At 46.4% G+C, this 27,975-nt stretch overlaps 1 protein-coding gene across 8 annotated transcripts; it reads left to right on the forward strand.

Moving 5' to 3' along the window:
- Positions 1–27,965, forward strand: RAVER2 (ribonucleoprotein, PTB binding 2). Of its 8 annotated transcripts, none has more exons than XM_015870748.3 (12): positions 1–212; positions 6,287–6,353; positions 9,550–10,019; positions 13,123–13,314; positions 13,909–14,035; positions 14,926–15,011; positions 18,262–18,366; positions 18,563–18,674; positions 19,768–20,033; positions 22,170–22,281; positions 22,643–22,788; positions 26,002–27,965. In XM_015870748.3, the coding sequence occupies exons 1-12, from the start codon at positions 27–29 to the stop codon at positions 26,146–26,148; spliced, it is 2,016 nt and encodes a 671-aa protein (XP_015726234.2). In that variant the 5' UTR covers positions 1–26; the 3' UTR covers positions 26,149–27,965. The 8 variants fall into 8 exon arrangements, with proteins under 8 accessions (XP_015726234.2, XP_015726235.2, XP_015726236.2 ...); XM_015870749.3 differs by having other exon boundaries at positions 19,795–20,033; XM_015870750.3 differs by having other exon boundaries at positions 19,798–20,033.
- The last annotated feature ends 10 nt before the right edge of the window (positions 27,966–27,975 follow it).

Genomic DNA, 27,975 nt, shown 5'->3' on the forward strand with positions numbered 1-27,975 from the left:
CCCGCTCGGCCGGGCGGCTCTGCAAGATGGCGGCGGCAGCCGAGCGCGGAGCGGGGCTGCCCGCAGAGCCGCCGCCTCCAGCGCCGCGCGGGGCTCGGCCGGCGCCGCTGGGCAGCGAGGAGGTGTCGAGGCGGCTGGCGGCCACACGGCGGGAGCTGAGCAACCGGCGCAAGATCCTGCTGCGGAACCTGCCGGCCGAGAGCAGCAGCCAGGTACGGCCGGCTCCGGCAGCCGGGCGGGAAGCCGAGGGGCTGCCGCTGCCCTCCGCAACAAAGAGCGGCCCCGGGGCTCCGATCGGCTGCTCCGGCCGCTTCGGGACCGCATCGCTTTGGGCGGTTCGGTGCTGCGGCGCGAGGCAGCACGGAGCGCATCGCGGGGTGGATGTGCCGGGAGGGCGGGGGGGGCGAGCGGCGGGGGCGGCTTCACGGAGCCGGAAAGTTCCGCTCGCGTTATTGGCGCTTTGTGGAACGATGGCGACTCACTGCACCGCTGTGTGCTGCGGGTCGGGCCGCGATCAGCACCTGCACGGACCGCTCCGAGCCGCCCTGCCCTCCGCCCTGTTCCCCATCGCCCCGCAGCGAGGCTCCGTCCCTTCGTTTCGGTGACCATGTGCCGCAGCGCAGCGCGCTGTGCTCCGCTGCTGGAGCCTTTGGGTTGGAGGCGATGGCAGGTGTGGAAATGAGGATTTCACGAGGTGCCGAGCGATGATTTACACGTAGAGCTTCACCTCTATTTATAGCAGCCCGAGGGGGTTCGCCTGTAGGAAGGGCTCGGGAACTTGCGGCTTGAGAAACGCTGTTAATCCCCGTGTCTCCTCGAGAAGCCGGCAGGAAGCTTACCGCCCTGATCGGGGTGGGAGCCTGCTGCTGGGCCATGCAGCCCCACCTGGGATCAGCGGGTTGGGATGGAGCCCCGAGGCCATCCAGGTGTGTGTCACACCAGGGGAGGCTGCTCAGGGCCCAGCTGTGGCATCGCAGGTATCCAGGGATGGGGCACCCACGGTTCACTGTGCTCTGGTGAAGAAATACAGCTGGTGTGCCTGGAAGCCATCGTGGTGCATGCTGCATAGTCGCACTCTCCCAAGGGAGCGGTGGCAGGAAGGGACAGTTTGGCAACCAGGCATTTGGGAAGCTTGGCTTTCTGTTTTGGTGACTTGCAATGAGTGCTGAGGGAGAAGCTTCTGTCCTGGCACAGCTTAAGTGCATCCCTGTCCTCAGCTGTTGTGTGCTACCACAGCTTAAGATTGCTCGAGTCAAACTAACACCCCTCGTAGGTGCTGTGTGGAGGGCTCTGCTGGGCTCTTTGCTTCTTGCTTAGCCAAGTAGTATTTTAGAGATAAAATACTGCCACCCAGCCGGTTTGTTCTGCAGCGTGGAGGGGGTGAACGTCGTGAAAACGCAGTCAGGTGTTCCAGAATGGGATTTCATCACTGTAATTATTCACCTCCACTCAGTGGGATGCTGGGTTTGCTGTCGGTTGTTGTTGCAGTGTGAAAGGTAAGGCCGAGACTTAGCAAAATAGTTTCCAAGTGAGAAGAAACTCTTTAGCTGGTGTGGATCCGATTGGAGGAGGTGCCTTTTGTCACAAGGTTCATCATCTTCAGTGATACAACAGCGCTCTGATTTTCCTTCCAGGTGAAGTTAGATAAGCCACGATCTTGTGCCAATTGTAGCTACATATTAACTTCCTCATTTATTATTGTACTTGCAATTTTCGGTCACCTCTGGAGTTCTGTGGGAGTTTAATAGTTAAAAAGCACTAACAAAATGACTCAAAGCTGCAGAATAATGTGCCTTAGTTGTCAGGTCACAGACAGATCTGAGGTTCAGGGTGGCTGTCCCTCAGCACAGCTAAGGATGTCCAGGACCAAAGGCAGAATCACACTGAGGAGCTTCTTTCTGCTTTGGGTTTTATAGTTCAGTTTGCAAACGCGTTCTTGGCTGGGTTAGTGTTGTTCCAGGCAGTTCTCTTGCGGAAGAAGGTATTTCTACAACAGAGCCGTGGCAAGAAAAGCTGCACTACAACTCGGTGTAGTGTTTGTTGTGCTTACCAGGCATTCTGTCTTCTCTCAATCTGGTCTTCCTGCTTGGGAGACATGGAGTCTGGTAACAAGCCGTGCCATGGGGTCCCCAGGGATTGTTCTGAATGCAGTTCAGTTCTAAAGGTACTGGGGCAGCAGAGGCTGCCAGTCCAGACCACAGTTTTCCCTCCTCCCACAGCCTTCTACAACGTGCTCCACTGGCTTCTATTTCTTCTTGCAGTGATGGGGAAGTGCTCTCGTCCCTTCACCTCCCCAGTAGGATGAAGGGCAGTAGGGAGGACCCAGGGAGTCGTGGCAGGGCGCTGGTTTGTGATGCTCTGTGTTAGGATGGGCAAGATTGTCCCAGTGGTGTCAGGCTTCTCAAGATGCCAATGGAGGGTCTGTCCTGGTGGGCATTGGTATTAGCATTAGATGCAGCGTTGTGGTGGGACAGAGGTTCCAATCAAGGATCTTTGCAAAGAGACTCCAAGGTAGGCTTTGCTGTAGGTGCTTGTTTTCGTGCTGCTCAGTGGCCAGCTGGCACCTCCCTGAGCCATCAGCTGCGATGAATGGGCTAATGCACGTCAATAACAAAAGCTACAATTGCAAAGGGAAGGTCCTTGAAGCTGTGTTCCACTGCTCTGAGTGCCCTGGGTCACAGCAGGAGGGAGGGAAGTGATCACTTCAGTACTTCATTGTGAAAGAGATGCCCGTAACTTCGGCCTGTGCAAGTGAAGGTGGGCCATACTAAACACAGGCAGCTTCATTCTGTTGGAGTTTTGTAAGGTAAATCAGCTTTTGTATATTTTGTTGTTTTGGATTATTCTGATTAGAAGAACTGTTCTTGATCTCCCCAACCCATTCATTTTTCAGGGTCACTGCTTTGCCATCTATGTCTGATTAACTCCCAGAGAAGCATTAGCTTCTAAATGAGATAGAAGCCAGCAGTGTGTCCAGTTAGAATCCCTTGGAACTGCTTCTAGAATTAGCAGGACGATGTTCTCTCTTCTCTGCTGGGGGTGGATGACCAAAAGGACCCTTTGCTCTTTGATTCCCCCTTTGCAGCTCAGGAATCAGTGGCGTGGAATGAGGTTGCACCTGTTTTCAATCAGCTCTTGGCTGCACCTGGTTGTCTTTGAATGCAGCTGTGTTTTAGTGGGGTTCTGCTTTTCTCCTTTAGTGTCTGAGGACACAAAGTGAAAGAGATGTTCTGCTGTAGTGCAGGACAGGAAGCAAAGTGGAGCTGCTCAATTACTTTCATGTCCTGTAGATTATGGTATGATGGAACCTAAGGAGGAATAAAATGTGTAGGTATTGATAAGAAACTGATGTAGTCCAACCCAGGTAGAGGTTTGATTTGTGTTTGGGGTGTGATGTTTTTGCTTTCCTTTAGCACCCATACACCGTGCTGTGCCCAGGATGATGACATTCATTTCCATTCCCATAGCATTCCTCTTATCAACACACCAGCACAACTCCTGGAGATTGGGAAAATATTCATTTCATTCCCTGCCCATCTCAGGTCTATGAAGTTGCTCTTCTCCTGTCCTAATGACCATATTTGTGTATATTATAGCATTAATAACCTTTGGAGGGCCTGGTCTTACTGATGTGGAAGTCAGTCCTCAAACAAAAAGGCCATTACCCCTTGTCCTGTCACTGCACAGCACTGAGAAGAGCCTGGCCTCATCCGTGTGCATCCCACCTCCCTTTAGGTATTTATAAAAATAATCAGATCCCCCCTCAGTCTTTTCCCCAGGTGAGCAGGCCCAGGTTACTCGGCCTTTCCTCATGCAGGAGATGCTCTGGGCCCTTTATCACCTTTGTGGCCATGCACTGCATCCCCTCTAAGATATCACTGTCTGATTTGACATGGGGAGCCCAGAATTGGGCTCAGTATGGGTACAGTATACAAATGTGGCCTCTCCAGGGCAGAGTAGATGGGGGGGTTCACCTTCCTCACCCTGCTGGCCACACTTTTTAATGCACCTCAGGATACCACTGGCCTTCTAACATATCATGCTTTAACTTAATTTGCATAACTTTAAATAACATACTTTAAAGTGTGTCTAGCCTATATTTATGGATGCTTTCTCTTAAACCCCCCTTGGATGTACTTAGCTTTGCTTTTCCTGCTAACTCTGTTTATTTTCTTATTACGAATGTGATTTTTCCCAGTGCTTAGATCAACCAGCTTTTCCACTGGTAGGGAAGCTGAAGGCTCAGTGACAGCTGGGTGCTGTGGGGCTGCCTCTCAGCTCGTGGTGCAGAGCTCCTGCCCCTGGGGACTGGCTGCCCCATGCCCTGCTCACTGCTGGGATGTGGGACTGGGACAAGATGCTTCCCCTGGGGGCCTTTGGTGTGTGCCATTAAGTGAAATTAAGATGGAAACAGCCTCCGTTCCTTTCCAGTTGAAAGACAGGGTAAGATTTAGAGAAGTGCCTGAGCTGCTCTGTTGCATTGGCCACAAGCTGTAAAGCTGGCTTAGTGCTTCAGAAAATATTATGAAGGATCTTAAACTGTGTACGCTGATATCTAAATATCTGCTGAATTTGAAGGAGCACGTATTAGTGTAAGAGTTTTGTTTGTGCCTTGTCTCACATGGTCCAGATGTGCGAAACACCTTTGCTGGAGTACTGCATAGGGAGGGAGAGCTGCTGTGCCCCCACCTGTGCATGTCACCCCTAAGTCCTGCCAGTGCTTTCTTTACATTCTTCAGCTTACTTTGGGTTCTCGTTTTAAGGCTTCATTGTGCTCTTGTTGTTTTCAACACGGGAGCTCACAGTTATCCCATGCAGATAAGTTTGCTGCAGGCTATTCTCCATCGCTGTTTTAATTTCAGACAGTTTTTGGGAAATCATTGAGCTCATGAAAGACTCACAGGGGTGCCAAGTTTCATATCCACCATATAAAACGTTCCACGTTACTCTTGTAAGAGAAGAAGTGAGAAGAGATAAACACGTCGCCCTTTGTCTGAGCAGGACAGAAATACTTGCTTGGCTGCCTCCAGTGCCACGGTGGAGCTGAGCTGCACGAATCTTGGTATGCAAAACCATCTCTGCTCACGGCTGAGTCGGGCTGCCCTCCAGTTGTCAGTGGGGCAGCCAAGCCTCCCACCCACCATCATCAGTCTCTGCAGTCTGCCTGGCTCGTTTTGCTGTTCAGAAACTGTATCCTCACCACATCTGATCAGGATGGCTGGTGGCTCAAGAAACACTCTCCTGTTTTATTAATGCAGAGCTTGACAGCTGTTAGCTAGTGAAACTAGAGACCGGCGTTCCCTGGACTAAAAGGTGTGCACCTGATAGCAGTCAGGAGAACCCAATTAACCTCCAGGCTGCAGGTATTGAATTAGTGTGCTGGCGGGCAGGCTGCTGTCCTGCCAGGGGGCTGCAGTGGAGCTTTCAGACAACATTTGTTGATTGTTTTGTTACTCAGCTGGCCTTGCTGCAGTGTAGGAGACCCAGTTGAAGCAATAAACATGTCTGAGATGCTGCTCATTTGGGGTGATTCATGCCCAAATCTGCATTCTTGCTGCTGAGTGTGGCATTTGTGGGGCATGTGAACTTCATGCTCATGCTGGGGAGCAGTGAAATCAAACTAACACAGCTCTTAGGGTCACTCCTACCCCCTTCTCCCTCTCCCCCGCTCTTTCCCTTTTATTTTATGGGAGCAAACAGTGCCCTTGGGGTTGATTCTCCATCAGATGCCTGGGCAGTAATTGGCAGAGGATCCTTTACACAGAGTGCTCTGGCCAGGATTCACTGCTGCTTGAAAGAATATTCATTATTAAGTGAGCAAAAAACTCCTGAGGTGAACCTGAGCAGTCAGAGGAAACTAAAGCAGCTGTTGCGTTTTGTGGCAGCGTTGTCTGCCCTTGGTAAGCTGCACAATGTGATGTTGCTGATATCTCATGTCTGCCTGAAACTGTAAAGGCAAAGAAAGACTTTCTCAAAAGTACAGCTGGTTAATGAACTGTGGTGTTATATGTCTTTACCCAAAGGCAAATCAGCACCTTCTGCTTATGTGACTGTACAAGGGAGAGAGATTCAATCACATCCAGTAAGGCAGCTCTTTGCAGGAGATAAAAACATTGCTGCAGAGCGTAACCAGCTCTTCTGCAAACAAATATTTGATAGCGTTTCTATGGTGAGATTTTATGTGTATTGGGAAAGTTTTGTTTAAAAAGTGAAGCTGAATTTGTACACTTATGCATTTGATCTGGTGAATTATTTAGCTGATGTTACTTGTGCTTTTCTCTTCCAGGAAATCCACGACTTATTTAAAGATTATGAAATAAAGTATTGTTATGTGGACAGAAATAAAAGAACAGGTAAGAACTTGAAATCTTCCAGTATAATGCATTTCAGTTCTGTGATGGAAGTAGTGAGGAACGTCCTCTGCTGTGTATGGAGCCACTGATGTGTCTGGTGGCTCACAGCCTGATTGCCTTTCTGGGTCATTTTTGGTTGAATGTTTTTTCAGCCTCTTCTGAATCCACTGAAGAATTGAAAACTCCACTGGTGGCAGTGAGAAACAGGTTGGCCCATTGTGGTCCTTCTCCTCAGGGCTGCTGTCAGGCTGCTCTCTCCCCAACCTGGATTTGTGCTTGGGATTGTTCCATCCCAGGTGCACTTGGCCTCCATGAGGTTCATATGGGCCCATGTCTCCAGCCTGTCCATGTCCCTCTGGATGGCATCCCCAGCCTCCTGTACCAATTGTGCCGCTCAGCTTGATGTCATTGGCAGAATTGCTGAGGGTGCACTCAATTACACCATCCATGTCACCAACAGGGATGTTAAATGGTACCAGTCCCAGTACTGACCCTTGAGAGACACCATTTGTCACCAGTCTCAATCTGGACATCGAACTGTTGACCACAACCCTTAAAATGTGGCCATCCAGCCTTAGCCACAAGTGGTACGTCCCTCCCATGCATCTCTCTCTAGTGTGGAGACAAAGATTTGGTGTGGGGCAGTGTCAGATGCTGTGCACCAGCCCATGTAGATGGCACCAGTTGCTCTTCCCTTGTTCACCAACATCATAATACTGTCATAGAAAGCCACAAGGCACAGTTTGCCCGTAGTGAAGCCATGTGGGCTGTCACCTCTCTGTGGTGATGGATGTGCTTATTTAGCGTGAACTGTTTGTGTCTCACTCTGTCCAGTGAACCTAACTGGAACCTTGTAGAGCTCTGTAGATGTTCCCCATGAGATCTGAGATCTTCCCAAGTAAAAACAAAGATTTTCACGAGAAAAACAAAGCAACGTTTTTAGCTAAAAAAAGCTAAGAGCCATTTTAAAATTAGTTGTCTTTTATCCCTATCTTCTATGGAACTGTTCCTAGAATACCAGGTATTGTGCTGTTACAGAAATATGTGATGCAGTGTCAGAACACTGGCTCGCAGAGTGATGTAGATTGCCAGGGAATGTTTTAATCTCTTTGAGAGCCAGACTGCCGATTTCCACGCCACCTCATCTTTATCTGATTACCAGTACTGCAAATTGTAAAGCCCATTGCAAATGTATTGCTCTGTTTGTTCAAGCTAACAGCTTCAGGAGGTGTAACCATGTTCCCTTGGGCTGACATCTCAAGTATTACATTTGGCACCTTTGCCTCACTGATGTTTTCTAGTTTGTAGTTGGAGCTACAGCCAGATTAGAGCTTGCTTTAGAACACCCTGTGAATGTTTACATTCTACTTAGAAACCTTCCTTTAGATGGTTGTAACTCCTGGTTATTTAAATAGGAAAGAAAATATTAGCATTTCTGCCTCTGAACAGCGCCATCTTACAGCTCATTTGGGTTGGCTTTTTTTTCCCCCGCAAGTGCAGCGATGATGGTAGGAGAAACAGATGATTAATAGGTGATCTGGAATGAAAGATGTTTTCTGTTTAAAGAATAATCTTGCAACCAGAGCTTCCTGGAGTTGAATTTCAGGAAGCGGTTGTGTTTCAGTGCGGTGTGTTTTGCTGTGACTGGCAGAAATCTGCCCGGAGTCGCAGTGTGGTCACGGGTAGGAAAAGAGGCAGAACATTGTACTTAAAATGCCGTCTTAAAGAGGAGAAAAAAATAACTGAAAAGTATCACCTCAGTAACTGTGCTGGGAGATGTGATTTACAGCAATGAACTCTGTGCTGCCCTGAGGTTCGGGATCGCTTTGTGTTTTTTTGGCTTGTGTTATTCTTACAAAAGTGATAATTGTGCAGTGAGGAGGAAAGTGTTGTTTATACTCGATTCAGGACAACAGACTCCAAATTTGGATGTAGAATCAGAAAACGTGGTTAGCGCAATTTTCGGGCTGTGGTTTCAGACAAGTTTCCTGGCCTGAGTATTGTTACTGTTGTTTCATCTCTTTGGACCTTTCTGACTGGGCTCCTTGATTTCCATCCTCATCCTGAGTACCGGCAGCAAACTGCAGATGGAAAAAGCTTCATGCTCTGTCTCCAAGAGATGCAGGGAGGGTTGTGTTTGCACCAGTTTGGATGCATTTTGGTGGCCCACATCCCACCAGTGCAACATTGGTGCTTGGCAGGCTGCGGGCCACCCCAGGCCACAGCACAGCCTGCAGCAAGCAGAGCTGTCCTGTGGTGTTTCTACCCCCAGTGAAGCTACTTCCAGGACCGTGGTGTTTCTTTGGTGTGGCACAGCCTCTTAAAGGATGGTATTTGAAGGATTGAGAATGAAACCTGAGAGGAAAATATGAATGGATAACCATTGATGCCTTCTGTGGGTTAACTTTCCCATCTCGATTCATTTTCAGGCTAGAATGTTTTAAAAATGTGGAGCTCTTCACAAAGAAGTTCATTCTAGACACATGTGCAGAATCAGCTTTCCATTTTATGCATCCAAAGGATGGGAAGTGTAAAATGTCCTCAGTCTCCAGCTGAGTGGTGAGGAGTGGGGGGATGGGAGCATTCTGCTGTGCAAACACATCCACATCTGAGGCTGTGGCTCTCAAAGGAAGGAGAAACAGCAGCCTGATTTTGGGTGCAGCCCCTGTTACCCTCCCAAGGGCTGTCCCAGCCTCGTGCCCCAGCTCCCCATCCTCTGTTGCCTTCAAAACCAGTAGTTGGACAGCAAGGACCGCGTCATCCATCTTGGAACATCCATGCCAACAAGGCTTAGCAGTGGTCAAGGTTGTCAAGCAGGCAGAGCAGCTACCCCCCATTGCCACAGGCAGCCCTGCTTCTCTGCCCAGCATTCCCCAGCCCCGTGATGAGGAGGCAGCCATCCTGGGCCAGCATCCAGCCCACAGCAGCGTGGCCACAACATCACCAGGCCTTATATCAGGAGCCTGCGTGTGGCTCATCCCATGGCTGCCCAGCAGGGAAGGGTGCTGACCTGCCTTTGTCCATGGCTGGGGGACAGGCATGGACATCTCATTAGATCTGTCCAGTAGAGTGATGAGGTAGGGACAGGATTATGACTTCCACTGGTGTGTTTTGCGTTGGCTTTTCTTAGAGGAGGTGGGCTACGCTGTTTACTTTCAAAGTAATAAGTAATGCAACATTTCTTGGTCTCTTTCAGCATTTGTTACTCTGTTAAATGGAGAACAGGCTCAAAATGCAATTCAGAAGTTTCACCAGTACTCCCTTCGAGGAAAAGAAATATCTGTGCAACTGCAGCCAACAGATGCTTTGCTGTGCATTACCAATTTGCCTATTTCATTTACGTTGGAAGAGTTTGAAGAACTCGTGCGTGCTTATGGCAACGTTGAGAGGTGCTTTTTGGTCTATAATGAAGTTACTGGCCATTCCAAGGGCTATGGATTTGTGGAATACATGAAGAAGGACTCTGCTGCAAAGGCGAGACTGGAACTTCTGGGGAAACAGTTAGACGAGAGCACTCTCTTTGCACAGTGGATGGATGTGAACCAGCTGACTACAAATCTAATACACTCCAAGTGCCTTTGTGTAGATAAATTGCAAAAGGACTGCTCTGATTCAAAAGAACTGTTGCAGGCTTTCTCTCTACAGTATAAACCTGTATTCTGCCAGGTATGTTGAGTTTATGCCTTTTGGGAGATGAAAGTTGTGATTTAAATCTCTCTATTTGCGTCCTGCCTTGCTTGCCTGTCTTGTATTTTTCATTTAAGCTGTGAATGAGTGTGCATTGCAGTATGTGGAGTGGTACAGACGTTACTGGAACGAGCTTGCGTTGACTGGATGTGCCACCTGGGAATTGTGCAGACCACTCCTGCTAATCACCACTAAAATGTTTCTAACACATCCCTCTCCCATATATTTTATTGAATATCATTTTAGAAATATTTTAAAGGGCTTTTAAAGTGAATATTGCTGATGGTTTTATTGTTCAGTAAAGCAAGCCTGAGAATGAATACCGTTAAGTGCAGTGTTTCGTGTAGGAGATGCATACGTGTGTATGTATGTATCCATAAAGTGCTTTTCCCTAAATGGGAAAGCTGGAGTCTTGGAGCCACTGGACTTGCCAGTGATGGAAGTGCAACTTACAGGCACAGAAGAGAGAGATCCTTTCTAGCCTTTGCAAGCATAAAGGTTTTTGTCTGAGATACTAGACCATGACATGTTGCTTGTAGAAGTGTTGCAGGCCAGATCAGCATAGACAGGCCATAGAAAGAAAGCTTTGTCTGTGGTCATGCACTTGGGTATGATTTCACTTGTTTTTTGTTTCCTTGAGTGTCTTGGAAGGCTGCTCAGGGATTAGCTTCAAGGATCAGTAACTAGAGGCTTTCAGTGTCTAAGAGGAGAAGGCCCATTAGGCTGTCTAGTCTGACCACCTGTTGGCCATCACATTTCCCTAGAGCTGTTTAGAGCCTCAGTCAGTTAAAGCATATCTTCATATTTGTTTGATGCAGATATACCAGGAGGTGAATAAATGGCAAATAAGTGCCCATCCCTCGTTCTTTTGTACTTCTGCATGTTTCCACAGTTGAACATTTCCAGCTTCTGCTTCACTTCAGTGATTACAAGGTTGAGGAGCCTTTGCTCCCCACTATTTTCTTCTTGAGAGAATGCATTACATGCTGTAATCCAGTCACTTGCTCAGCTTTCTTTTAATTAGCTGAACATATTGATGCTGTGAAGTCTTTTAGTTTGGGGCATATTTCCAGCCCTCAGATTATCCTGAGGCTGTTATCGGATCCCCCGGCAATTTCTCAGTGTTCTTTTAAAATGAGGAAATTCAAAGACAAATATGCTTCTTTGATAAAGATCGTCTTCAGCAACACCATTCTGCTGTGCAGCTAAAGGCAATTGACAATTGACATTTACCTTCTCTCTTTAATTATAACAATACATGAGTCACGCTTCATGTAGATGAGGAGCATATGCTTGCGTTTATACTATGTCAGGAAATGGCACTAAAAATGTGTTTCTATAAGGATAGGAATTAACAGGTATTTATTTCATAAAATAGGCATCCAGACAGAAATATACCCAAGAAGGTATGTGTCATACTACCTAGAACTTGTATAAATTCACTGTGTAACAGATAGATAGTAGAAGCAGATAGCAGAAGAAAAGTAGTTACTTATGATGGTTTAAGATCTATTCCCAGTAACTCTCAGAGAATGGATGTGTGGTGTGTTCTGAGCTGTCCCTCGTGTCTCCTGGCACTGCTGATAGGTAAGGGAGGCTCTGCCCTGGCAGGGGAAGCAGCCCTATGGAGAGGGCAGAGTGGAGGGTGAAGGTAGAGCAAATAGAACAGATAGGTTGAGGTGAAAAACTATGCACTGAGACAGAAAAGGAACGTAATAGAAGTAATAATATGTATAATAATATACAAAACAAGAGATGCACAGTGTGTTAGCTCACTACCCAATGACTGATATCCAACCAGTCCCCAAACAGCCCCTGGCCAGCTCCCCACAGCCCTGTACGCTGGATGGGATGGAATATCCCTTTGGTCAGTGTACGTCAGCTGCCCCAGTTGGGATCTCCCAGCTCCTCGTGTCTCAGCACCCCCACTGGTAGGGCAGCACAAGGAGCTGAAAAGTGGAAATGTCCTTGGCTCCGTGCTGCCCTGCTCAGCAACAACTAAAACATTGCTGTTGTTTCTTTCCTAAAGCCAAAGCATAGCGTCCTACCAGATGCTATGAAGAAAATCAGCTGAAATCTGGATAGCTGTTTTTCTGATTTATTTCATTTTTTTCCTAAGCTATCATTTTTGTAGTCAACTTGATTTCTCCTGTGTTGCAAATAGAAATGTCCTATGAGGAGCAGCTGAATCCAAGTGCTGATATCACAGTTCTGTGTGATTCTGTGTGATATGTGGTTTTCAGACAACATTTCCTAGGACTTAGAGGAATGTGTTATCTTCTGCTTTGCTACAGCAAAGTGCACAAGTAAAACTCATTCCTTTCTCTATAACTGCAGTAAGTTCTGTAGTGGCAAACCAATGTTTTCATAGATGCTTGGTGTCTTTACCAGTGAAGCTAAGCTGTGGGCTGGATATTTTTGCCTAAGCTTTACAGCCTCCCTTTTCACCCTCTTGTTTTGTTCTGTTGGATTTAAATCTGCTCATTCTGCTATAAAAACTCTGCAAACAAAGGGCAGAGCATTGTTTGACAAGTAAGCCTCTTTGCAGCCTGCTTGATTGCTCAGTCTGGCATCTTCTGTGTTGGCACTGTGTTCAACCACAGACTTCAGACCCTCCTACAAGGCAGAATACAGCAGCAGAATGCGCAGCGTTGCGTGGTTCAGCAGCTGTCATGTAGTCTAATGAATGACATTTCTGTTAGTGTAGTAAAGAGTCTGTCATTCTTCTCCTGCAAAGTGATAATAATAAAACCAAACAAAAGCCACGTAGCACGTGGCTGTGTTGAAATTCTCCTTCCCATCTTTTTCATTATGTAAATTAACTGTTTCATAATTCAGGTTCTCCACGAGATGAGATGAAAGTTATGGTGGTAATTCAAGGAGACACAACAAACACAGCATGTCTAATGAGAAGCCATGATGCTTATCTTATGCTTAGAACGTTTCAAAAAGAAACAGCACTAATTTGGGCAGATGTTATCATCCCTCGGCTGTTAGCAGAGCAGTCTGCAGGTGAAAACATTTCAAGACAGTTCCTGAAATTCTGCGCTTTGTTGAATCGTGTTGTGAAATGTTGTTGCAGTTTGCTCAGGATGAAGATAGTTGCATTGGTGACTTTGCAGTGATCGAGTATGAAACTGCAGAGCAGGCCGAGAAAGTGCAGGAGGCGATGGATGGCACGGTGATCAAAGGGAGGAGAGTGCAGGTGTCATACTGTGCCCCAGGAGCGCCGGGCAGAAGCACGCTAGCAGCGCTTATCGCAGCACAGAGGATGGTAAGGTTTTGCACAACTGTTTTCAGGATGGGTTTGTTACACCTCGAGCAAGCTGGGCTGTCTCTAAGGCGTTCAGCTGCTTTGCTTTAGGAAACGTAGCCAGGCCTTTGGAAGTGTTAGCTGCTTGGGTTTTGTTGTGTGTTGGCTTCTTTTAACCAGTCAGCCCAGTTCAGTCTCCTTCCTAAGCAAAGCACGGCCATCTATTGCAAGGAGGCAAAGCTGGAAGATATATAAGGTAATACTTGCAGAGCTCTGGGATGTTATTAACTTTAGTTTTCTGCCAGAGAAATTGTTCTTATTTGGCTACTCTAAAAGACTTGAGATAGAGCGAAGGCATCCGGGTGCTGTTAGTTCTGTTAGAGAGCAATGGAGGACGTGTGTGAGTAGAAACCCAGAGAAGTCAAGGCAGTGCTGATGCAGCATCCGTTAGCTATGTGGGACAAAAAGGAAGAGTGAATTGTTCAGGTGTAGGATGTGCATGTCCAAACTTCCCTCTTTAGGATACCTTGTTCAAGGAAACAGCATTTATTCAGGGATGTTGATGGATGCGTTGCTGTCTCCCGTTTTTAACATCTTTCTATCTCTCCATTTGAGATGAGGAACAATAGGAAAGGATTGCTTCCAGAGCCGAATCCGGTGCAGATTATGAAAAGTTTTAACAATCCAGCAATGCTGCAAATCCTGCTGCAGCCCCAGCTGCGTGGACACGCTGTCAAACCTGGTAAGCTGTGTTACAGTGGGTTTAAAACAAAACCCCGTTTTTAGTGAAGACTTCCAGCAGAGGAGGGAAACAGCAGCTCTTTTAGAATCTGTGCAGACAGCTTCAGGATGTCTGTGTAGATGCCAATTCAGAAGCCAGAGGTGGTTTGGTACACTATGCTGTCTGGGTAGAGCAAGTGTTACCTAAAAAGGTCCTCAGTGTCACTCTGAGGTCTCCCAGCATCAGTTAAAATGAGGCTTAAAACAAGCATCCTTCACAGACATCGTTACGGTTGCATGTTTAAATCTGATTGGAGATCTGAATGTTGCAGCCTGAGTGTTTCTCTTCTCGATTCAGGTCTAGAGGCCATTTCTCACAGGTGTGCTGCCATAGCTGTACCCAGCAGTAAGAGCAGCAACAGCCAGAATCATTTCCCTGCCTTCCATTAGGGTGGCTGTGGGCAAATGTAGTAAAAGCAGTTGCCATATTGCAGATAGAGAAAGTAGGAGGGGCAGCATAAGGAACAGGAGCAGATAATTTGAAGTCTCAGGTGGCGGACAGCTGAATTTGTTCCAAAAACACTGTACTGCTTCTGCTTTTCCATTTTAACAATAACATCAGAAGATATAAAAACAAAAATAGCATGGGGAGTCCCTGCCTGGCAACCAGCTGCAGCAGTTCTGCCTCTCTGAGCAAAACATCAGCTCCAGAGTTCCATGCAAGTACGTTTGATCTCTGATTGCTGTTGACTGCAGATCAAAGATGACTGTATGGAAAGGTTCATTGTAGCGACCCTTAGTGTGCCAGAAAGTTTTGTAGGAACCAAATGTAAAAATTACAGAATAACTGTTACAAAGGCGATTACTTGCCTGACTTATAAAGGTGCTGCAACTCTTGTCTTGTTTCTGAAGGAGTTCTGGGAGCAGCAGCAGGTTTGCCTCACCTTATGAACACAGCAGTCAACCCTCCTTTCCTGCAGCTGAACAAAGTCCACCAGGTAGGTGTCAAAACACACATCTCCAGAGATCTCGGCATGAAAATGAGTATTTCAGAATCTGGTTTCAAAAGCTTCCAGCTAAAGTCAAGCTCTCTTACTAAAGCAACCTTTCAAAACACGGAAGAATGAATGAAGCAACAACTCGCTGTCTGGTGGGTGATGTTAGAGCAGACTGTGCTTGCTGTCCACAAGTGACTTGGTTTATCTTACCTGATGCTTCTATCTGCTAACACCTGCTGGCATAGAGACCACTGACAAAAAGCCTCTTAATTCAGAGGTCTGGGGTCTCACATCCATTTCTCTCCCAGCTGCCTGTATGTGCTTCATACAGAGACTGTTTTGTCTTCAAGCCAAGAAGCTTTGCATCGCTGGAAGTGTTTTTATTTTAAAGCTTGAAAGAACTGAAGTGTGCTATGTAGGCCATAAAAATAGGAATTGCAAATGTTACTCCTCAGTCTAAAAAAAAGAAAATAAAACAAGGCTGCCGGCTGCTTCAGGTGTTTTCAGAGTATCTGGAAGTAGTGTAAATTAGATCAGACTTCCATACTGACTCCAGAAATTTTGCAAGGGTCATTGGGGATGAACTTGTGATTGGAGCAGCGCCCACAGGCACAGCCCGGCCCTGCAGCAGTTCTTGTGGCCAGCAGGCTGCTTCGGGCTCTCATTTCTCCAGCTCTGCCAAGAGCCAGCTTTACCTTCAATGCCAACAGAGGGGATTGTTTTTAAGTACCTTTGAGTACCGCTTTTACTTACTCTTTCTGCTGTTTCAGAAATTCCCATTTAAAAGTAAAGTCCAGAGTGTTATTAGTTCTTTTGGCAAACACAGCACAGATCTTAAAGAAAGACTTTTGTCCCATTGGATGAACTGTGCAATGAAAAATACCACCATGATTTGCTTGTACTTCTTGTATGTAAATGGCATTTTCCATTGGTATATTTAGTTACTGCAGCCCTTTCTTGGAGAATCTCTGCTTCTTTGGAAGGCAGTGTGAATGTTTTCTAATCACAGCTGGAGAGAGGCATGTTCTACACAGCTAACAGTGTGATTGATGATGATCCAATGGTTTTGGCTTAGAGTTCTGCAGCCAAACAACTTAGTGCTTTCTCTTTGGATAGACTTCCATGTCTTAATTCTCTTCCAGGGGGCTCCCTGTCTATTAATTATCTCCAAACCTGATCTGGTAATCAGAATTTTATTGGCAGTGATTTGATTATCTTAGTCCCTTCTATGAGACACATTTTTCTGTTATTCAGTTACTTATTTCAGAGTATTCTCAGTAGGCAAAGAACCAGGTCACTGTTGTTACTGTGTTGAAATGGAGTGTGCAGACACTGTCCTGACTTGACTCTCCCTTTACCCCCCCAGCTACACGCTGGTTGAGTTTCCTCTGTATATTGTTCTTGTTTTGTTTTAAGAGCTGTGTATAGCAACTTAATGGATGGGTACAATATTCTTAGCTTATCTCTAGAACAGCTTTTTAGAATAGCTGATTAAAAAAAGAGATTGAATGGAGAGAAATGTGACCAAGTGGGTTATTTGTGCAGTACTTCTTCAAGCCCAGAGGTAGTGTGACTCCTAACTGGTTTGTTGCAAATTCTCTTAGTTCTGGTTATCGTGAGCCAAAACGATGCAGTTTGAACTTTCACAGTGATGTGTTTTCCAAACTCATCCAGCTGTTCACTAATTCCTTGTTAACCAAGAGGAGTCTGAGGGATCTAACCGATCGGATCCTTGTTTCTGAATGTCTTCCAGTTGAACTAATACGTCTTTATTGGTGTAACGAAGTTTAGAAGGAACATGCATTGGCATTGGTGATAGCGATCAGCCTGGAAATCACTGGCACAGTTAAAATAGCAGATGCAGAACTAATGTATATATGGGCTCTTTGTGTTAAACTACGTGTTTCTTACTCCAGTATCCAACACTGTAGCTCATAAGATACTGTATTTGGTGTAATGTTACAGTTTTTAAAGAGCTGAAGAAATTGAAGGATTTTTTTTTTTTAATAGAAGGCTAATGGAAAGGTTTGGCCTCATTACACAGAGATACAATCAGAGCATGAAAGGAGTGTTGCAGGAGACCGTAAGATATGCAAAGCCCGAGAGCTTCTTTTTGACTTTAGCTTCTTTACCTGGTCATGCTGAACGTGCTGTCTAGGAAATTTTGGGCAGCAAGGAAGGCTACGCTGGTTGTGATTTGACACAGTCATTCACTGTCATACAGAAAGGTCTGTAGAGCAGCTCCTGTTCTGCCTGGCAGATCACTCTTGGGAGCTGCTGTCAAGAAATTCCAAGACTGCAATACTGTGTGTTCTTGGGATTCAGAGTGGGCATAAGTTTTCCTTGGAGCCTAAGCACAAAGCATGGGATATAGCAGTGGCAGCGTCTGATCGTGGTGCCCCCAAGGCTCTTGCTGAGGTGTTTCAGCTGTGATGGCAACCAGCATTCCAGGAATTTTGACCAAAAAATACTAGTATTTTGTGAACTGTATAAATCATAGTGCTAACAAATTGTCATCTTCTGAGCTGTTTATTGGAAGACATTCTTTTTAATGTTTCATGGAGAAGAGGTTTATGTAGGTAGGTCCCAATAGAAGGGGGAAAATAAACTTGTGGCTGTTGCTCTTTGAAAGTAATGATACTGTTTGGCAGCAGCAAAGTGAGGATTGAGAGTCCCTGCCAATTGTAGCGGAGTCCTGGGAGCTGTGCAGATGTTTGGTGGAGATTATGTATTAGAAACGCAATGCAAGGCACGATGCAAACATTAACAAACAATGAAGTCCTTATTCATACAGCTCGTAATCCGCTGCAGTCCTTGTCTCATCTTTCATATTGGCATGCTGTAGGTAGCTCTCCATCTCTGCTTTGTCTGTCTGCACAGGCTTCAGGCATGGGTAGGTTTCCTTGCTGGCTTAAAAGGGCATCAGTGGAGTCTAGATTCTATTTGGAGTGCACTCTTGTTTTGTTAGAAGCCATCAGAAGACGTGCTTGTGTTTGTGGTTGTAAGGTGAAAAAAGAGCAAAGAGGCTGAAAGAACTTGAAGTCAGTTTGTGTGAATGAACCAGGAGTCTTTTCCAACCTCAGTGATTCTGATTTAGTTCTGTGGAGGAAATAGCTGCTTCCATTTGTTGTGTTCATTCAGAAAATAATTTGAATTTCTGTTAGCAGAACTCAAAACTCCCCATCTGAAAATGTTTGGGGAACATGCTGTTTTCCATGACTGCTAACTGACAATTGTGCTCATTTCACAGAATTCAATTCTGGGCAATACGAGTAACTTGCTACTGCAGAGCCCTGCTCACCTCCCATTGCCACAGCAGCAGCTGATGAAGATGGAGAACATCCAGGCCAATAGTGTAAGGTCATCACTTTAATTGCAGCTGTCTTTGAGCATTCTTAGAATTGATAAATAGTTGTATTCTTTTATTTTTTTCCATCTAGTAACATTGAACTGCTTAGTGTATGTAAAAAGATTAACTGAGTGTGGAAGTTGTAAGAACTACCTGCAGACAGGTTTTAGTCATTTACATGGCTTTCTATTCTTCCTTACAGAAACCAGGTTTGCTGGGAGAGCCTCCAACGATGCTGCTACAGACAGTGCTGGGAATAGGGGTAATGCCATCAGTGAGTTCAGGCATGGGAACCCGTGGAGAAGCTCTCAAGTGTAAATGACCTTTTATTTCATACCAAATCAGTACAAATGCTCAGCTTGAAATGAAGCACCTTCCTTTCTCCCACACTGCCAAAAGCAAACTATGTTTGAACCTTGTTACTTGACAGGAAGGTAGGCTTAGAGCTGGACAATAGTCCAAGTCATCTAGCTATAGAATTACGCAGGTTAACAAGATATATTGCTATACAGCTGTCTTCTGCCTGCTGATCCAGCAGGTTATGGCCATTTGAACTTGAAATGCCTTGCTTTGTTGCCTGGATTCTCTCATATGTTTACTCAAGGAAGAAAGAGTACACTGTTGCATTTGTTGAATGTTTGCAGACAGCTGAAAACTTTGCTTGTTCAGTTACTACAGGTTTAGCACACGTGGAATATGCTTTTATTCAGAGTTCCAGGGTTTTCTGTTTCGAAGAAGATACGCCTGAGTAGCTGAAGGAGCACTGCAGATAGTTGTCTTGCATTCAGTTCTTTAGGCAGGAGAGCTTTAATTTCCAATCTGTGGCAGATACCAGCTCCGAATGCCACTTCCTGCACTAGTGATGCCCTCAGTTTCTATAAGGAAAGATGAGTTATGATTAGAACATCTTTCTTTTTCCTCACTGAGAGCCAGATACTCTGCAGTTTTACAGGCAGCTTGATTGATGGTAGTAGCCAGGAGCAGGGAAAAGCTTTCTTCTTTGGGAAACAAGAAGAAACACATTCTGCATGCCTGGATCTTAATCTCAGAGAGCGTGTTCTAGATGTTCTATGTGTGAAGAATTGTACTAACACAGGTCAAAGTTGGAGGCTTTTCCCTGCATTCCTGCACAGGATCCTCTAAGGATGTTGTTCCTAAGTTTTTTGAAGGAGTGTAGCTGGTTCTGATAAGCATTAATGAGAGAACTCGGGCTTTTCTTTTATGGAATTAACTTTGGATACAGTTTGCTCCTGAGATGGCAGAGGCTATAACCAGAAGTCAGTGTTCTGTGATAGCTGTAAAGTAGATCTCTACGTGTTTTTTGGATCACTTAATAAAAACCACCAGCAAAAAGTACTGATGAATCCTGTCTAACAGAAAAGTTTCTCCATTTATGGTTGACTGCAGCTTCTAATCTGCCTCCAATTCAAACAGCAGCAGCAGCAGCAGGGATGGGCTTGTTGCCATTCTTTCCAAATCAGCACATTGTTGGACAAGCCATAGCAGGGCAAAATAATGCCCCGGATAAAGCACTGACTGCTGAAGGGGTCGTCTCGGGATCGCAGCCGTATCATCAGAGTGTAACCAACATTGCTGCAGGAGCCTTGCGGGCCGGCCACGCCAAGCAACAGAATCAACCGAACCAACTGAAAAGCACTGACACAACTTTGGGGGTAAGGAAGGCTGCGTACAGATAGTGCTGGTGCTCTTCTCCTGCTGCTTCTCATCTCTTAACTTCAAGTGCTCTTCTTAACCTTGAGTGTGAACTGCAGCTCCTCCTTGTATTTCCTCACCGTAGAATCTGTTAGATCACAGGATCATTCATGAGACATTTTGAGGTCGTTTCAGTTATGAATTATAGAGAGAGAACAATAATGCTCTTTGGTGGTCCAAATGAATTAACAAAGGAATCTTTTTACAGCGCTGGAGGGTTTATTTTGTCCGTGTGTATGCTTCCTAGTATTTGATGATGAAATTATCTCAAGGGTGGTGTCCCTTTTAAACACTGAAAACTGAACTTGTGGTTGAATTTCATGACTAATCAGGAGCAATTGCACTGGCACAGTATAGGACCTTTGGATTTCCAGATGGTGTATATATACAAATGACTGTGTGTGTATGTTAATTTTCCATGTGAGCTCTGTATCCCCTTAGCCACAGCTGACACCTCCTTCATCTAAAATTAGTTTTAATATTCATTCCCATGAAGGCAGGGGGGGATGACACAGGATTTAACCTGAGCTAAAATGGTCCTCTGATGTTTTATCAGCATATCCTGTCATTAACAGAATCTGGTCTGTGCAGTTACATTTTTTCTTAATGATATACATGTGTATTTTGATGTTTTCTTGCTTAATTTGCATCCTATCTCACTTTTCCTTTGGTATTTTTGACACAACTGCCATGATCAGACCGGAGGCAGCATTGGTGTCAGTTAGACAGCTTTGATCCTACTTCAGAAAGGACGCCTTTAAAATCCCGTTTTACCGTAATAAAGTGGAGTTTTACCTATGATTGGATACACAGGGATAAAACACGCAGCACACATAAAATCAGGATGTTAGTTCAGTGCTTCCTCTAGTGAAATGGGAATGTGGTTAAATGATTAGAAGTCTAGATATCCCTGCCTATAGCATGGGGTTGGAACTAGGTGATCTTAAAGGTCCCTTCCAATCCAAACCATTCTATGGTTCTATATTCCAATTGTTTCAATGAGCAAATACAGCATTTATCAGGAAAATCCCTGTAGATGTGATAGTTTCTTTTCTGCATCAGTAGAGAGGTGGCCCAATTAGCAAGTATCTCTTCCACAGCAAGTCACCCTGGTCCTGATCCTTGATACTGAGCCACCATCCCACCCCAAGCGCCTCTTTTGTGTTTGGTTTTTGAGATGGTGATTTAATACCAGTTTACTGAAAAGGGGTGGATTGTTTTTTTTCTTTAATGAGCTTTGAAGAAAGGAGCAGGCTAAGTGTAGGTTAGGATGCTGTGTAAACATCTCGGAGCCATGTCATCCCAGGCAGGCTATGCAGCTTGCCATCGCTGCTTGTCTCATCCTCATTTCTGCTGTTTTCCTGAACGCTGTGTGATTAATGTGATGTTTTGTCCCACCCAGCCGCTCAGTTATTGAAAACAGCAGCTGCTGGCAATGGTTTTTCCCTCGGAATGAGCTTTGCTTTTCTCCCATATCGCACTGTTTGTCTGTGGCTGCAGATGATCTCTCTTCTGAGAGCCCTTCCCTGGCAGGGGGATGCAGTGCTGGTGGGTGCCCTTCGTGGCCCCTCGGAGGGAAGAAAGCACTGCTGGCGGCATGGAGAAGTGACTCAGTTCTGATGCTTCATTTCCACTCATTAACATTTCCCTCTTTTCAAGTAAGGGTTTATAAATAGGGTGATGGGTAAGATGTGTTATAATGGCAGATTGAGGACGGTGTCATCTCTCCAGTTTGGGGTTCATTTGTCCTTCACTTGCTTTTGACTCTGGGTGACCAGAGCTGACTTTGTCTTGGCCACAGACAGAACGCTGCCTCCCTAATCTGGAGTGATTAGTGTTCATTTACTTGAATGCAAAAGGTGGTGGTGGCTGTTTAATATCCTTCAGTAACGTAGAGTCTGAAGGGAAACATTCCTACACAATCATTTGTCAAGAAAAACATGTAGGCAGCACGTCCAGATTGTTGTCCCCGGTATTTGTTTTAAAAGTTTATCCAGAACAAGCTGAGCTTTGTTCAAAATCATGCTGGGATGCTTGTCCTATTTCTGACAGATGTTAGACTACAATGTGTACTGATCTATTCCATTATTTCACAGCCTCCTTCAAAGAAACAGACTTCTCTGCTAGGAGAACCGCCAAAAGAAATCCGCCTTAGTACCAACCCCTACTTGAATTTGGCAAGTGTGTTGCCTGGTATCTGTCTTCCAGGTAAGCAGACATTCAGCAGTTGTATTGGAACGTTTCCTCAACCAGAATGTGGCAAATCACTGTTGTGTTTAGCAGGTGATTCCAGTGGCCACAACATACCAAAATCTTGAATTCTGCCTTAAAATTGCAATGTGATCTGTCCTGTCTCTGTGAGGAGGGGACATTTTCAGAGTTGATGGACAAGCTGATGTAGATAACCTTCTAGAAATCCTTTAAATTATTCATGGCACTGATTAGTTTTAAGCACAATCTGATAGGAAGCAGCAGATTGCTGTTATAACCCCAGACCATTGCTGTATGAGAGTGCAATCCAATTTATGCTGTTTGCATGAACTGTGCCTACTCACTTTGTTACAAACAGCAATTGCCAGCAAAGCCTCGAGTCCACCACAGCAGAGCGGACTGTCCAACAACATCGTGGATGCTGCTGTGTCTCAGGGAACCGCATCACAACATGCAATGGAAAATTACTTTAATTACGCTCAACAGCACGGGGAGTACACGCAGGTACGTTGTGTTGCAGCACTTCCTTCTGATGAGTGGTTTGTCACCTGGAGCTGTGGCAGCAGGATTTATGACAGGCTGCTCAGAGATCCCTGCCCGAGCTGCTCCGTACTCTCAGTGCACTCCTTTGGTATGTGTGGGCTGACAGCCCTGCACGCAGTTGAACAGCATTGCCCAATGCCATGAACCCCACTCGAGCTGTCCTTAGGCTTCCCTGCAGCCAAACCCACCCTTTTCCTCAGGGTGAACGCTCTAAATCCTCATCGCTGATGGCTTCTCCCTTTTAGTGGTGTAGATTGCAGTCAGAAAAAGCCTCAGTGCATTCTGCTGCAGGGTCGTAACTGTGGGAAGTTTGCTTCTTAAGAACCTGAGTTCAGTGCAGTCAACTAAACAGTTCTCATAAACCTCCTGGTTTGGCTTTTGTCTCTCTTCAAAAGTTTTTCCCTTCCCAAGACAGTTTCAAAGCTTTCTTGAACTTTGGCTTGATCCCAGAGAAGGGGATGTTCTGTGTCCCAGAGAAGGGGATGTTCTGTGTGGCAGAGGTTGTTGTGTAGCTTTGGGAATGTCTGTAGCCTTTGCCTGGATTCACAGCCTGAATTTCTTCTTCATTCTTACCATTTGGTGATCAGAGCTGTTGTGCTTGGAGGGCTGCTCTGGAGATCATTTTGTCCTAATTCTGAGAGCAATGCAGAATCACAGCGTGGATGAGGTTGGGGGCACCTCTGGGTTCATCTGCCCAGCACCGCATCCAGGTTTGGAGATGTCCAAGGAGGAGACCCCAGCACCCTTCTGGTCCCAGTACTGCCCAGCTCAGCAGTGCTGCAGCTCACCCCCTGGTGAGCAGGAATTGCTCCCGGGCTCCAGATTTTGCCAACTCCTTCTGGGCCTGCACAGGGCACAGCTGGCAAAAGCCTGGCTCCATCCTCATTGTACCCTCCCTTCAAGTTCTTATGGACATGGGTGTGATCTGTGAGCATCCTCAAGATCCTCTAGTGGGATTTTGCAGACATTGGTACACCATGGAACAACATTTCTCTATTTTCATTGGCCATCACTAGTCAGTGCAGAGATACAAATATAGGTGCTCTGCATAGATGTCTTGGGTGTGCAGTGAGATCCCCATCCTGTTTGTTCTTTGCTTTCCTCCTGCCCTGTCTCAGCATCTCCTCCCTTGAGTTTCTGACCCCTCGTTAGGCAAGCAGAAATGAGCTCCACTCCTTGGCTGGTGGCAAGGCAGTCTCTCACCCCAAACATTTTGGGGGTAGCAAGTGAGTGGGCTTGAGTCTGTTCTGTGGTAGGAGGGGGTCACATGTCAAGGTAGACATACAAATGGCTCCAGTGATGTGGCTTAGGTCCAGAGATGCCACTTGGCATTGTTCACCTCTTCATACTGCCTGCCCCTTCCCTGTTACAGCAGGGATGTTGCACTTAAACCCCCTGCCAAGGCAGCGGTGCCTTGTGTATCTCCAAGGCACTTAACTTAGCTTTAAATGTTTGAGTTGAGCTTTATCATTGGTGTTAAACCTGCTTTGATGTTTCTTGGAGAGCTTTGCCTCTGATTTATCCTCACGTCCCATGGGGCCATAGAAACTGTTTTCATTTGAAGTGATCTCAGTAGGTAGCTAACGGGAAGAGGTTTTCTCCTCCTTTATAGGAGGCTGTTCAGCAGTGGTGTCAGCATTATGCTCAGGCATGTAACTCTGCCCAAGCAAGAGTCAATGAATTAGAAAATGAAGCCTTTGAGGTGAGAATTACTTTGCTTCTCTCCCTGTCTGTGTTGGCTGCTCCTCCCATTGGCTGTGTGGTGCTTCAGGACCCTGTGCTGGTGGGGTATGAAATGCTGCTACCATGAAACAGTGAGCCTGTGCTGCTGGAAGTGCTCCCTGTTTGTCTTATGCTGCCACCGAGTGGCTGCATGGGAACCAAGAGGCTCCGAAGCCCCAAGTGGGCCCAGAGAACAGCAATAGGGTGAGAAGTGATGGCCCCAAGTTCACATACAAGTTCTTGGTGGATGCGATGGATAAAAGCCATGGTAGGCAGGCCAAGGAGCTTAGGCTTGGTGTGAGGTTGTTGTACTTGGAGGAGATACAGAGCAGCTGTGGCAATCTGTGTCTTGTGGGTGGCCAGCAAGGCCTGGTGGGCTGCCTGGGGCACCTCTCAGGATAGAGGCAGGCAGGGCTTGAATGGGTGAAACTCCCCATGTGCAGGTTGTGCTTTCTGGTTTCCAATGGTTGTGATGTGATGGAAACTGGGTATGTTCTAACAGCATCACGGAGAAAGCCTGGGGTGAGAACAAGCTGCCGCCTTCCCATTTGTTTTCAGCTGGGAAGGAAGGCCTGCACTGAGGTGATGCTGAGCAGCTCGCTGTGCAGCCCCAGTGCTGGCTGCCATACAAGGCAGAGCGAGAGCAGCCCTTGGCACAGGCAGAGCAGAAGTATAACTTACAGTGAGGTGCTCCTCTCGTTCCTAGAACTAAAACATAAGTCTTGGTGAGGAGGGCACACGGGCTGCTCCCAGACAGGCTTGGTGCTGTTAGGACTGTGTGCTTTTGTGTGTGATGTTGTAATATCCTGCTGTGAGACCTCCCAAAGAGCTGAATGTGAGCCTGGTGTCCCTGTGGGGCACTGGGCCTTTACCTACCCCAGAACTCTGCTCTGGGACATCAGTGTAAGGCACCTCAGTCCAAGTAGTGATTGAAAGCAGTATTACTGTTCTCTCCTTCTCTTGATTTCCACATGTAAATTCCTGCCTGCAAGTGGCCAGCAACACAAACCCACTTTGGCATGGCTGCACAAGTCCTCAAACACCCTGCTTGCAGTGCTGGGACACCTTAACCTGTTCAGCTCTTCTTCAAGAAAATCAAGAGAGCTTGGGGTGCCCCACTGGCAATGTGCTTTAAGGGGTGAAGATGGCCAGAGCATGGCTAGGAGGCTGCTGCCTCTCAGCACGCATCCTGCAGTGTGGGCACCAGCCCTGCCAGCCCTTTGCCCTCCCCGACATGCATGCACAGCCAGGCACCTGTGCATTTACGATCGGTTTTTAGGGAAAGGGCACAACCACTGACTCATGAGCTGTGTATAACCAGACTGAAGCAAGAGCAGCGGGCATTTGGAGCTGGTTGCTGGCTCCTGATCCTTGCTGGTTCCCAGACCGGAGCTTTATTTATTGATGCCGTTGCTCTGGATCATGTGTCGCTTGTTTTCTTCTTGCCCTTAGGTGGCTCCGGCGAGAAGTGAGAAGCGAGGCTCCTCGTACCTCGTTGCCTCCCCAGAACCTGGCCCGGTGGAGTACCTTGGCCAGCACGCTCAGGGCTCCGCAGTCCGATACGCAGAATCCTCGCTGAAAAAGAAGCGTGTTTACTGAGACCCGACGAGTCGGCCCTGCCTTGAGAGGCGAAGGCAAGCCTTGCGTACCTCTGCTATTTATTGCTGCCTTAACTTCAGACAAATAACTTCTCTTTCTCCGTGGGTTACGAATATCCCAAGAGGAGCAACCCTGTGTAACAGGCAGGTTTGCCAAGTGAGCTGTAGGCGCCGATACGCCGTTAGCCATTTCTCAGTAGTCTGACTTGCCTTCTGGAAGGGTGGGGGGTGTCCTCCGTCTGCCACCAAAGCGAACAGTGGGGCTGAAGCCGACCCAGAGAGGTAACTTGCTGACTCAGCCATTCCTGGCAGCGTACAGCTGAAAGCAATAAAAACACTGAGGGGGGAACGCGGATCCTTTCTCTGGTCCTCAGGCGGAGGAAGTTAAAGACAAAGTCTTAATAGTAATTCTCTTTCTTATTTTTTTAACTCAAGACTGTGGGGTTGTTTGTTTTTTTTCCCTCAATCTTTCTTATCCCAGGATTAAGATCTCTGCATTTACAACCTTTATATTTTTAAGATTTCCTCTTAATCCTGGATGGAGATGATATACCAAATGTATTCCTAGAGTCGCTGTGATGTTTTCAATAAACGTTTGGTAGAAGCGCGATGCTACGCAGCGTGCTGCCTTGCAGAATGAGGTTTTATTCGGACAGCTGCCATTTGGCCAATGAAGTAACTTTTATCTGCGTTGGGCAAAGAAGCTGCAGCTTTTCCTTGGAGTAGTTTGGTTTGTGAACGGAGCTGTGTTACACAGCAAAGCACCAGCTCAAAAGAGCAAAAAGCAGCGGTCTCCTGAAAGCTCTGGAAGTGCACTTGGTGGTGTTCTGCAGCCATCCTTCCAGCAAGAACGTGGTAGGTGATGGGTGGAGGTAACAGAGGGGGAAGCATCCACCACCTCTTTGGCTTTGCCTGAATGCAGATGAGCCACACATAGAGCAGAAGAGCCCCTACAGCTCTCCTTGGCTGCCTTCTTCAGTTCTGCCTGCTCTCCTCTCTATTTATTTTTTCCAGCCATCTTTAGACGTTTGCTGCAATCCAAGCTCCCCTCAAGTGCAGCATCCTGGCTCCAGTTCTCTTTGCTTCTCCCATCTCTCCTGCTGTGTGAAGTTCTTGTCCAAAGGAAAAGCCATTCATGTTCAGGCATTACGGCGGTAGGTGCACGGCGCAGGCTCAGCCCTGCACTGCTTAGCAGCCGGGTGGATCTCATTGTCTTTTTATACTTAAATATGACTCGGTATTTTTGGCTCATAAATGAAGCACCTCCGGCTGGCCTTTCCTCTCTGCTGTTCCTCCTTGTAGCTGAAGAGTTAGCAAGCATTATTTGAAATCTACATGGTGGGCAGGGGGCCCTTCGGAATCCCATTGCAGATTGATTTGGACCCGGTGCACTCACTCAGCTCTGCCATTAAGACTGAAAAAGCAGGCCTGAATCTCTAGTTTGGTAGACAGTACTGAAGACATATTTTTTTAATACTGATTTGTGTTTATTTTTTATGAACAATTTAAACTGTATTTCAAGCTTTAGTGTGTGACCAGAAGAGAGATTTTTCTTGGTTTTCCTGTTTGTTTTTTAACATCAAAATCTCTCCTCCCTCACCGGCATTGGATGGATGATGGTGTGCACTGCATACAGGTAGTAAATGCCTCAGACAGCCAAATAGCAGCACGGTTAATGGGAGACACGACGTTGTGGGGGGTGGGATTCTGTATGTATTGAGAAGTTCACTTGTAATATTTTGTTCAAACTGTTTGTATACGCAACTTTCTTAATTTGTTACCCTTTTCAGTGAAAATAAAGTGTTTGGTACACGTTTACAGTGGAGGT

This window comes from Coturnix japonica, chromosome 11 (genome assembly GCF_054131305.1).
Source record: "Coturnix japonica strain WE chromosome 11, WE-NBRP24, whole genome shotgun sequence".
In the NCBI taxonomy this organism is placed as follows: Eukaryota; Metazoa; Chordata; class Aves; order Galliformes; family Phasianidae; genus Coturnix; species Coturnix japonica.

Coding starts and splice junctions, on each gene's coding strand:
- RAVER2 (XM_015870748.3), top strand. CDS start 27: ATGGCGGCGGCAGCCGAGCGCGGAGCGGGGCTGCCCGCAGAGCCGCCG. Junction 13,315..13,908: donor TTATCGCAGCACAGAGGATG/GTAAGGTTTTGC, acceptor TCTCCATTTGAG/ATGAGGAACAATAGGAAAGG. Junction 14,036..14,925: donor TGGACACGCTGTCAAACCTG/GTAAGCTGTGTT, acceptor TTGTTTCTGAAG/GAGTTCTGGGAGCAGCAGCA.